Below are 12,925 nucleotides of genomic sequence, written 5' to 3' on the forward strand. Positions count from 1 at the left end.
TATAATCAATTTATTTTACTTTTTTAATTTGCATTATATCAATCTTTTCATTTATCTCTCAATAATTTAAAATTTAGTGACGATAAATAATATTAATTGATCAATATTTATTAATTTACATTGACTTCGAACTTACAAAATACAACCTCTCTCTCGATGTAATATATATATATATATATATATCATCAATATAATAATTAGAATATTAATGATAGTAGATAAAATTTATTGATTAGTATATAAAAATATTTATTTATTAATGCATGTTTAAGTCCCAAAATACATATCTATAATTTTATAAATGTGTAATAGTTACACTCTTTAATTAATTAAAGGGCAAATTGTATGAAAAAATAAAGTATTTTAACTTGATTCCTATTTTGGTAATGTATTTCTAAAACTTCAATTTTGGTATTTAAGATGTAAAGTTTTAAACATTTAAATTCCCGGGTAACCAGTTGAATCATTAAACGGTTACCATGCTGATGTGGTGAGTGATGTGGTATCAACTCAATATTATTTGTTGAAGCATTAACCAGATACCACATTACTCGCCACATCAACATGATAATCGATTAATGTTTCAATCGGTTACCCAAGTACTTAAATGTTCAAAACTTTACATCTTAGGTACCAAAATAGAAGTTTTTAAAATATGTTATCCAAAATAGGAATCAAGTTAAAATACGTTATTTTTTCATGCAATTTGCCATTAACTAAATGACAATTTTATCATTCATAATTGAGAGATTGATAAATTCTCTCATAATTAAGACTAGAGTTGAAAAGTAGACATTATTTTTTGAAAGTGAATAGTTACTTTGGGACAAACTAAAATAGAAACATGAATACTTATTTTGAGACGGACGAAGTATTTGTTTTTGTTATTTGTAGACATCATTCATCTTTTAACAATGAATTACTATTTATAGTAATTTATATGTATTAATAATCGGTTAATATCCTAACATATTATTTATAGACTAAGTTTTTATTTACCGCATTTTTTGTACATATAATTAGTTACCGTATGATTTAGACGTATACTTATTTATTTTTTAATAAAAATCGGTAGAGGCATCATCCTCTTTTTAAAAAGAAATAAACTTCATCATAAATCAGACAAAAAATGCATAAGTTATCCACACCTCTGTTGTTACTATTATTCATTTTATTTAATTTTATAACTTTATTCTTAAACAAATCTCTCTCTCTCTCTCTCTATATATATATATCAAAATTTCACTAATTAGATTTTATTAGTTTTTTTCGAATTAATTAAATATATTTGTTGATGATTCTATTAAACACTAACATATATTTATACAGACAATATTCAGATCATTAACCAAAGTACTCATATTACTTAGTTTAAGATAAAAACTAGAGTTGATAGTGAGTGACAACTGAAAATGTAACTTACTCCACGAAATAATAATATCAGATAATATTATTTATAGTAAATAGTTATAATGAGTTAATTAAAATAATTAGATTTAGAGAACATGTAACCTTACAAGCAAAGTAGCCCGTGATCCTTATCATACCAAAAACTTTGACTCAAAAGAATAATAAGATAGACGAATATATGCATAATGAATTTTTCAGTAATTTTGCTGTTTATTATCTTTACCGACTAATCACACATTTATTAAAGAAAAGTTATTTACATCTGTTCAAACAAAATGATAATTGAGCCAAACCTGGAGTTATGAAACAGTCACCATTTCTAGAGCACCATGGTCACAAATTCCAGACCAATTTTTATGACGCACGCTTTCCCTAATCGAAGCAAGCATTTGAAAATTGGATCATATTCGAACCACTACGCTTATTTTTTGCTTCCCTTCACTGTCACTGTCGGTTCCTTTGCTTTTATTTTCAATTTCTTTTCTCCCATCTTCATACTCCATGTGCACTGTTCTTCAACCTCTCGCTGTTTCCCTGCTACAATCTCCATGGAGAGACAGACAAGTTTCTCCTTTAAACGCACAAGATTCTTTGTGTTCTATTTGACAGTCTCTTTCTCCATTATCTTTCTTACCTTTTTCTCCATTTGGGTTTTCAAAACTGACCCTTTATTCATCAATCAAGAAACTCGTTTCCAGTTCAGTGAGATTCAATCCTCCTCCCTCACTTCTGTTCGCAACTCCCCCACTCAGAACTCGTCAACACGTTTAGTGGCAGCAACTGTGGTAAATCTGAATCATACCCTTTTTGGTAAACTCTTAAATACATCACAAACTCCCAACATTTCCTTCAGTTTTGATGGGTTTCAGAAAAAATCAAGTGGGAGTCAACTGCCAAATCTGGTTTCACACAAGATTGAAGCTGTAAATGGTACCAACTTTTCTGGTTTTGATGTCAATAGTTTGTTTAGGAAAGTGAACATATCAGGTTTGATAGCTTTGAATCACTCGAATCCTCAAAATAACTCCAAGGATTCAGTCTCTGAAAGATGGCGTTTAAAACCAAAAGTTCCATTAAGTCGAGGGATTCACAAGATTCAGGAAGAAAAGGATGAAAAAGCTTGTGATGTTACAAAAGGGAGATGGGTTTTTGATGAGAGTTACCCTCTCTACTCTGCTTTTGCATGCCCTTTTATAGATGAAGCTTTCAATTGTGAGGCCAATGGGAGATTGGACAAAGATTATATGAAGTGGAGGTGGAAGCCTCAAGATTGTGACATTCCAAGGTCAATTTTTTTTCTTTTTATGCTTATTCTTGCAAACCCTTTTCACTAGAAAAATGATTTGTCTTGATTCTTGCAAACCCTTGTCTTAAAACACTGATTAACAATAAAACTTTGTGTTTAGCGTCTGATTTTGGATGATTTGGTTCTATATAGGTTCAATGCAACAAACATGCTGGAATTGATCAAAGGAAAAAGACTAGTGTTCGTGGGTGATTCAATCAATAGGAATCAATGGGAATCCATGCTATGTTTGTTAATTACTGCCATAAAGGATCCAAAGAGGGTCTATGAGGTTCATGGACGCAGGATAACCAAAGACAAGGGAAACTATTGTTTCAAATTTGTGGTAATGCTTTCCTTCCCAACTGTATCCTGTACCAATTGTGTAAAATTTGCAGATTTTTAATGTAAATTCGGTATGCCCTTATTATTTGCTTACTTTCTCACAGGATTACAAGTGTACAGTTGAATACTATGTCTCCCATTTCTTGGTTCGTGAAGGCAAGGCAAGAGTTGGCAAGAAACGCTTGCAGACCTTGCGAATTGATACTGTCGATAAAGGCTCATCTAGATGGAAAGGAGCTGATGTCTTGATCTTCAACACCGCACATTGGTGGAGCCATTACAAAACCAAATCTGGGTGAGTTCACACCATCCGAACTCTCATGCTATCTGTAACCTTTCCTTAATAAATTTGGTTTCCATATTTGTTTGAAATGAAGAAAAACCCATCAGTTCGATCCATAAGATTGGGAAACACCATCAAGTCTGTAGCTTGATGGCATCCGGTTTCTGTTTAGGTGATAATCTGGGAAGTCATGAGTTCAAGTTTCGTTTTCCCTTGAGTGCATACACTTGATAATGTTAGATTTTGAGTCATTTGTAACATTTACAAAAACTGTAACAGGGTGAATTACTATCAGGAAGGAGACACTGTTGTACCTCATCTTGAGGTGTCAACAGCTTTCAAGAAATCTATGATAACTTGGGCATCATGGGTTGATGAATACATAAATCCAAGAAAAACACAAGTTGTTTTTCGAAGTTCTGCACCTTCCCATTTCGCGGGAGGGGAATGGAATGCGGGCGGTCATTGTAAAGAAGCTTCTCAACCCCTCAATCGAACTGCAAGCAGCATCTATCCAGCAAAGAATGCCATTGTTGAAGAGGTAATACAGCAGATGAAAACTCCTGTCAAGATCTTAAACATAACTAGTTTGTCAGATTACAGAATAGATGGTCACCCATCAATTTATGGAAGGAGGAGGGGTAGTACCGTGAGAGGTGAAGATTGCAGCCATTGGTGCTTACCTGGAGTTCCAGATATCTGGAATCAGTTCTTGTATGTTCATCTGCAATCTAAGGTTAGAAACAGTTATATGCAGTGAATCAATATTTTTTTTTTCAAACTTGCTGTCACATATTTGCAACACTACATAATTGGGAAAATTTGTCTAGTCAATTCAGTTTGTAAAGTCGAGCTTGAGCCTAATATTAACTTTTTCAAGGTGAGCTCGAATAACCTGCTACTCAACTCGGCTCGTTTACACCCCTACTTCCAAGTAGGTATGGAAAGTTGGGCAGGGTTGAGCCAGGTTTAGTGGTCCCCACCCGGATTCTCTTACTTGACAGGCTTTCAAATATGGTCCCGTCCCCCGATCCCAGGTCCATCATCGACAAAAGACAAGTTTAATTAAGTATATTGTTATAGACTTCATTTAAACATATCTCTAACAAACTCTGTAAATTTTGAATGAACAACTAAAATGTTTGCTCAAGTATATAAGTAGTTTCAAATCAGTAATCCTAAATTGCAAATCTTCCTTTTAAAAGGATGGAATAATTATAAACGTTAATTCTAGAATTGGGATCAGTGAGACCATGCTGTTTTTGTGAGACCTGAGACCACATAAATAAGACACAACCTTCATAGCTGAACACTGCGAAGGAAAACCTTAACCTTCATTGTGTTTTAAAGAAAGGTGGTTGTAGTCATCTTTCTAATTACATCCGTCTCATCTGACAATTGAGATCTATTCTCCTTCTTCTCGACCTTTTATGTTGTTTTCATTTGAACTCGTTGCACGTGTGTATCTCCATTGGTAGTGTATCTCGTCCTGGGATCTGAGACCTGAAAATGTAGCCAATCCTATTCCCGACTAGGTCAAATGAACCGTGGACAAGTAGAGTTGGTTTCATGTGGCAATGTATAACCTCACAAAGCCACAAATGGTATGGTAAATAAACAAGGATTACCATAAGTGAACACAAATTCTATGCATGACAAGAACGAAATTTATTTCCAGTATTTTAGTCTGAAAAGCAAGTAATAAAAACAATCATCCAATAATGTGACTGCAAATAGCTCATAAGCGACCACATAGCTGTTATAGGTATCTTTTGTATCGCATATAAATCATGTCGATAAGCATGAATACATGTATTCTTCTTAAACCATAACTAGTTATATCAAAACATCACCTTAAAAACATCTCAAACCCCTAGATGGGTGGATGCCCATATCCCTACAGCTAAGGATATACTAGAAAAAGACTGTTTTGTTGAGATTGACGGATTACATGGGAAAAAGTCGTCTTAACCATCGGGTTCTTGAGCCCATGCAGGTGTCTGTTCAGGTTTATAAGAGTAATCGTAAAAGATCTCTTGCCCCGCTTCAAGATTTTCTTTGGCAAATATAGCTACACGATGATCGCCTCCGACTTTCGTTATCTGCACATGCTAACTTGTTCAGGCAGGAGATGTATTGGGAAAGTGAAGTGGGATTGGACAAAAAGAACATACCTTAGCATAGCAATTAGGCTTAGACGAATGATTAGCAAACTTCAGCTTATTTCCAGCTCGACAAGCATCTAGCACCAACTGCATTGCATATGATAAAGTTGATTTGAGTTTCAAAGTATCATTATAGTTGATTTCTTCAGTGTTTATAAACACTGATGACTTAGATAGTTGCTAGTATGTTCAGCTAGCAAATGCATATTTCGGCGTTCAGCTAGCTAATGGTTTGCCACTAATGTTTAACTAACAAATGGATGCTTGAGCGTTCAACTAGCTAATGATGCTTCAACTTTCAGATGGGAATTACATCGGTTTTGTAGCTGCCTTTTCTATAATTGCCCACTACTTATTTCCAACAATCATTTCTATCTAGTCTATTTCACCGATCCTATACAAAGCATCTTTTATTCTTATGTATAGTGATGTGTGGGGCCCTTCAAGAGTCAAAAATATGATTGCGCCTTAGATGGTTGACATCATTGATAGATGGATAATCACACTAGACTTGCTTGCTTGGCTCTACTTAATGAAGGGGAAAAAGTCACAAGTAGGTAAAGTCTTGCAACGTTTCAAGTCCAAGATCCAAACACAATTCAACACCAAAAGCAAAATCTTGAGAACAAACAATGCACGAGAGTGAGTACTTAGCTCCATCCTTACTTATTTCTAACATTCTCCCTAATAAAGATGGCAACGGGGCCTCAATATCATTATCCACTGAGGAATGGAGATCCCCATTTTGATTTTTTAAGATAATATATACATATATATAAATATCAATTTCACCTTTAAACGATATATCATGCTAAAACTTTTATCAAATAAACTTTAATTGTTTTTATTTGACATCAAACAAACCTAGTTCAACAACGTTACTTAATAATCAAAAAATGTATACATCCACATTTGTTATATCATCAAAAGTTTTTTCACAAACAATCATATACATATTCATTGGTTTCTTCTTATCTCATTATTATATATATATATATATATATATATATATATAATGTTTGGATATATGATTGATTGTGAATATCACATTTAATATTTGATGAAAATTCTGACCTTTTTTATTATTATTATCAAAAATCTATCTCGAAAAAAAAATTTATATAGAACTTGACAAAGAAAATTATGAATCAACTAAAAATAAATAATAAATAAATTTAAAAGATATAATAAGATTTTTAAGGATTTATCCAATTCAAAATGATAATTACTCTAATTTTTAAAATTGTTTTTTATTTATGGTATTTTTTTGTTGATATATTATGTGATTCATATTCGTTCTTGTCTTCTCGCATGATTCTCCCAATATATAATTAAGAATATTAAATTAAAGATAATGAAATTCTCGTTCTTTTAGTATAATTTATTTACATAAAAGATTGATTAGGTTTTAGATAATTTAATTTAAAAGAAATTAGTTTGTTTCTCACATGATGCTCCATATATGTATATATATATATATATATATATATATATATAATTACAGATTTTAAATTAAAAATAATGAAAATGAAAATGAATATAATAATGAATACAAGAAGAGAAGAGGTTGCTTGCCTCTTCATTCAAATTAAAAAGGAAAGATTTGTTTGCACGATCGTAATATTTGCCTCGTATATCTGCTTCTTCATGAGAGATCAATTCCCCCGTGTACTCTCCAAGATACTCATCCTTTTTTGCAGCACTCTAAAAACACCAACCCACCATTACATATTTCTGATTCAACCAACAATCCATACATACATATATATATATATATATATAATGATTGGAACTCCTGCATATATAGATCGACTGGTACCTGTACAAATGCTCCCCAACCAGCAACATCGGATTTTCCAAACAAAATCTGAGGATCATCAAAATGTTTCCATGCATATCATATATTATTATACGAGTGTTAATTGATTAGTAATTAGGATAAGATATGTAGCTCACCCTTCGCTTCTGCCTTAGAAGCAGCTTCATGTTACCACATGGACCTTCACCACTTTTGGGGGGCTCGCCTGATGACCCATCACCACAACTGCAAATCAATAAAACACCAACCACGCAGATCAATCTACAAAATTAGCATTTATGTATGATATACAAGGACATTGCAAATTTAAGTTCCCTTCTTAACCACGCCACGAATGGAATAATGAGCTTATAAAAAAAAATAGAAAACGAGAATCCATGTTATGTGGAGAACAGATTACCTGACCCAACAATTACCGCAGATATCTGGGTCGCATTCTCGTCCAGCAGCAACGCACGGGCATTGCTGGCTTCTGCATTGACCCGCTGCACATTGGCATCCCCTAAACCGATTTTTGCACCTTTTTGAGCACCTAAACACACATCATCATCGTAAACATTTCTCAACTGAAAGAAAACAGCACGTAAGACAAGACATACAATCTACATATATATTTTGATTCAGATGCATTCCTAGACTTAAAATATAATGCTCGGTAATGTTAAACATACCCGCAATACTTTTCACAGCAAGTAGAATTTTTTAGGCAGGGGCAGTCCTTTCCACACATAGGACTGCATTTACATGGAGTATAATTCTTCCCCAACGGGTGTTTCCCAGCAATTCGTCTTGCCGATGCACGTCCAGAAGGCGTCAATGAAAGTTTTTGTTTCTTTGCTTTACCCTTTCGCCCAACTAATTCTGTTCTTGATACCATTTCTTTCTCCTAACAGAACATACAACAAAAAGCAAACTTAGTATTGTTTATACAAAGAAATTAAAATCATTTTAACCTTTATGCATGGGTTGAAGAACCAACAGAAAGCAGAAAACAAACCTTATGACCTACATCAGTTTCCCTATCGACATCTGATGCATAAGATGAAGACACATCATGCATATAATTGTATACTTCGATACAGGTTCTCAATCCAGAAAGTAGGTTCCTTGTTATGAGGCAGCTGCAAGTCATAACGTTAGTAAAAAGTTTAAGCAACAGTTTAATAACTTGCGTATCAACAACGGCTGAATGGCGATAAACCATTCACACATATCACTAATCTCAAGATTTTATTCAATCACAAAAGTTTTCAAGTGAATATGAACAAGAAGCCCATCTAAATTAAGCATTTGGCTCCTATATGAGGGGTACTGAGATCGTCATACCTGTTCCTTCCGAACATCTCTAGTCCCTTCAAGTATAGATCTTTCTCCAAACGTTTCCATTCGCGAATACTTGGTGAACCTTCAGCTTGAACACAAGACAAAGTGGATGCATCATTTATTACAGGCACTTCTGCAGTTTTTTTGGTTCCTTCTTTACTATTGTCCTTGATTTTATCTGCTGAAACACCAAAAAATATAAAAGACTAAATGCATCAGAGGAACTAGTTGCTTCATTATTGATTGTCATCCAGAGTTCATTCATGTTCTAGTTCATATATTCAGCATAAACGATTGATAAAATGAAACCTTTACCAAACATCATCAAGCAATTAAGATAAACTAGCATAGCAGAACACTATATATATATATATATATATATATATATATATAATAGGAGACAACTATTAGTTCACATCTATTCTCTAAAAAAATGTGCTGTCATCACCTTGATCAGCGTTATCCATGTTACTTGAGCCACCTCTTTCTGGATCCGTCATTGCTGTTTGTAGCTGAAAATTTTGGATAAGATCGTCTTTAGAAGAATAGAACAATAAATGGTAATGCAAAATGATGATCTGTTGAGGAAATAGAACGATAATGCATGCATAAACAGTCATCGCTAATCATTACTATGAGAACAGTTCTCTTCAGCAGATAAATTGACACTTCATTGGATCATACCGTCACACTGTAAACTAAACCTCCCTCCGCGTAGGATATTAATTGACATCAAGCAAACTTGGCATAGCCTAATATTGTAATCCTTAATACTTTATGCAGGCAGACTAAATTGGATCCAGTGAGAGGTGATTCTAACTCACTTACAAAGGAAAATATATACAATGAGATGCCATACCAGTAGGTAACACTGATCACTACAAGGTATCCCATCTTGAGAATCAATAGGAGACTCTACTCGTTCAGTCTGTCAATCATGCAAACGAAACTACATCAATGCAAGCTGTAAAACTCGAGTATAAAAGGTAATGATTTTGAAAGCACAAATCCTTACAGGAGTGATAGTGGGTTGTGAATAGAGGTGAACACCACAATCAAATATCTGGGAGGTAAAGAGAGTGATTAGCATACGATCGACCAATTCTAATAAGATAACCATGAAATAATAACACTAGCAAGCACAAGTACCAAACATTGTCGACAAAAGAGAGTATCATAAGAATTTAAATAAGAAGCAAGGCTTTTCTCCAAAGGCATTCCCGTGCTGTGCTCAACCTCTTCAGGAACAGAGACAGTTTGGTTCAATTTGTCTTCATCCTCTTTCTTTAGCATGTTAAAGACCTCCTGCATCACAGAAGAAAGGCAGCTAAATGATAAAGAAGAATATTACAATGCAACTTATATAACAAAGTAGTAAAAAGTTGATAAAACAAAATTTCAGCCAGTTACTAAGATATCGGAGCAACAAAATTACATGAATTTCAGAAGTGGTTCCACCAATGAATTGTGTCAAGAATTGAAGAAGTTTCTCGCTTGGTTCATAATCCTGGTAAACCATCCTGCAATTCAACGAGTAGCAATTAAAGCAAGGGATTTGTTTTCAGATTGATATCAAGTATAAAACCTATGCAATAAACGTAGAGCGGGAAACAGCAGGAATACAAATATAAGAAAAGCAGGCATAAACCGTATTTCTTTTATTTCATTGCAAGAAAATGAGAGGTATCTTGTGCGAATTTACCTTACAATACGTTTTTCTCCCTCAGAAAATTCATGTTTTTGATTGCCTGGTTCATCAATTTCTTCCTCATTGTCACTACAGACCAAAGGCTTACCCCCAAATTGTTCATTGCCAATATGAGGCTTCCCTATGACTGAACGATTGTCAATTACTCTCTGATTTCTGTACCATGTAAAAAAGAACTTCAGAAACTATAACAGAATGATTTTTTCTTCCATTACAGATAATGAAAAAATGGAACTTCAGAAAGCATCACCAGTACTCAAGCATACAACTTAAAGTCACATTCACATATACCAAAAGACCAATGATATGGGAAAAGGCAAATGAAGGAATACCTTTTCAAACACACCCAAGTAGTATAAGGTGGTATTTTCTCAACCAATGGAAGCTTAGCAGTTACGGGAATGAGTGCTTCTGGCAAGCTGTCGATATCTTGGTCATACGATCCTTGAGGCAAGATGATGGGATTTTGCATCCTTAAAGAAAGCTTATTTACTAAGCCGCTATTGCGCATGGCATCACCTCTTGACGCTGCTAATGCCAAACGGTGAGCTGCGTCACTTTCCATCTTCTTTTTGTTCTGCAGGAGTCTTTCCTGTGCAATATATATCTGATGGTTACTTTCACATTCCATCAATACAAAAATATTTCTCATACCATCATATACAATCCCCCTTCCGTTTCCTCTTTAAGTCATTAAAAGAATAACATACACATTACTTGTTACCTGAACTCTAAATAAGCAGCTATCACAACTATTTTTATGTTCAACTACATTTCTTCCATATTAACTGCTAAGAAACAACCATATGTTATCTTAGATCATCTTAATCCACACCAACTTCGGTGTATTCTACCGTTTTACTACAAGTATATATCGAAAGTACGACACTTGTTTGTTCAGAAAAAAATGTTTACAAGTTTACAGATATATATTAATATTTACTGGGACTGTGGAAATCAAGCATGCAGATGAAAAGAGTAAAGCACAGCATACAGTAAAGTACTTCAAAAAGACGGATCAACTCACTCTAACATAAGCATCCTTCTCTTCTTGAATCTCCTTTTTAAGGTTATTTATTTTCCTCCTTAACGATTTAAAATCACCCACCGTCAAGTCTCCTTGCAATTTCTGTCGATGTCAACAAAAAAAGATCGATAAGTCACCTGGGAATGTTAATCAATTAATGAAAAACAACAACTAAGTATCACAGATAGAATACAAGCATCATCCACATAATTTTAATAATCAACACAGAAACGAAAGCAATTCATTCATAAGTTGGGGCTGATGCATGAACGATTAACAGTCATAGATAGCTTCAACAGAATTCATTATTACTGGTCTCGGGTTGTTCATACTCAAACCAAATAAAACCCGTATCCATTTCGGATTTTTCTTCACCCGTTTCCTTACCTGGAGGCCCGGATACTGAAAAAAAATGAAAAACAACAACTTTCAATAAGCAGAAACACAAACCAGTGAAAATTCATCAAAAAGATCGTCAGCTAAAACGTTCTCTTCAATTGCGTGATAAAAACACATAAAATTTAAACCATTAGCGACTGTCAAATCAATAATATCAAGAAACACGTACTTCAGACAGGCGAACACAAAGATACATTCTTCGGATTAAAATGGTTCAAAATTAGGAACGATAGTAATCCAGATGAATCAAAAGAGATGAAAGATAGAATGATTTGTGTTTGCATAAAGAGAGTAGCGGAGAGAAAGAGAAGACAGACTCTAGATTTAGGGGCAGCGGTGGAGCTGGAAGCCATGATCGATGGAGCGGTGACGGAGGAAGAAGACAGGTGACGATGGGAGTAGTGAAGGGGAGTGAAGAGAGTGAGTGTGTTATGGAAGGATGTTGAGGGTTTTAAGGCTGTTGAAAAGCTGGTCATTTTGTAACGATTTACAGATTATTTTAATAAATAAAAGTTTGTTAGAAAATAGCATTTGAAAATTCATTTTATATAAAATTGTTATAAATTAAGAATTTTAATCATGGTTATATTAACAAAAAATATATGGTATTTTCATGTTTTATAGGGAAATTCAGTCATAAAATTGTTCCATTTTTAAGGTCAATATATTCCATAAAATATAGAAAATAAAGGTTTTATATGAATTTTTTGTTTTAACGAATTTTTCAAAATTGAGAAAGTAGAAGATAAGATGCGAAATTTTATAAATTTGAAGAAATTTCCTAAAATGATTATTATAAAAAAAAAATTAATGATCTTTATTATATTTCCATCAATGAAAAATCTTATTGTCGGAAAACGAATAAGATTTTAATAAATATATATAATATTTTAATAATATAATTAATGTTTAATATCATCATATATATATATATATATATATATATATATATATACACATATATAATATAAATATATATTATATCAATAATATATAATATTTATATCGATTTTTATATTATATTATACTAGTTGTGTACTCGCGCAATGCGGCGGGAGCCATGAATTTTAACGATTTTGAAGTTTCATTGGTTTTATAAGATAAGATTTAACGATGATATAGGTTACACTTGATCTTTACATATTAATACAATTTGAATAA

General features: G+C 33.3%; 1 protein-coding gene and 1 pseudogene across 1 annotated transcript; one reads left to right on the forward strand and one right to left on the reverse strand.

Moving 5' to 3' along the window:
* Positions 1-1,674: 1,674 nt before the first annotated feature.
* Positions 1,675-4,157, forward strand: LOC112518469 (protein trichome birefringence-like 6). The gene is made up of 4 exons (XM_025126172.1): positions 1,675-2,695; positions 2,849-3,041; positions 3,145-3,335; positions 3,603-4,157. Exons 1-4 carry the CDS (start codon positions 1,740-1,742, stop codon positions 4,081-4,083), a joined length of 1,821 nt encoding a protein of 606 aa, XP_024981940.1. The 5' UTR covers positions 1,675-1,739; the 3' UTR covers positions 4,084-4,157.
* Positions 4,158-5,290: 1,133 nt separating this feature from the next.
* Positions 5,291-11,473, reverse strand: LOC112517792 (annotated as a pseudogene).
* Between the last annotated feature and the right edge of the window lie 1,452 nt (positions 11,474-12,925).

Source organism: Cynara cardunculus (assembly GCF_001531365.2).
Source record: "Cynara cardunculus var. scolymus isolate 2C chromosome LG 9, CcrdV1, whole genome shotgun sequence".
NCBI classification, from domain to species: domain Eukaryota; kingdom Viridiplantae; phylum Streptophyta; class Magnoliopsida; order Asterales; family Asteraceae; genus Cynara; species Cynara cardunculus.

What these genes read in the sequence shown, in the direction of transcription:
- LOC112518469 (XM_025126172.1), top strand. Translation starts at nt 1,740, where the DNA reads ATGGTCACAAATTCCAGACCAATTTTTATGACGCACGCTTTCCCTAAT. An exon ending in ACTATTGTTTCAAATTTGTG is followed by an intron (nt 3,042 to 3,144) that starts GTAATGCTTTCC and finishes ACTTTCTCACAG; the next exon opens with GATTACAAGTGTACAGTTGA. An exon ending in CATTACAAAACCAAATCTGG is followed by an intron (nt 3,336 to 3,602) that starts GTGAGTTCACAC and finishes AAACTGTAACAG; the next exon opens with GGTGAATTACTATCAGGAAG.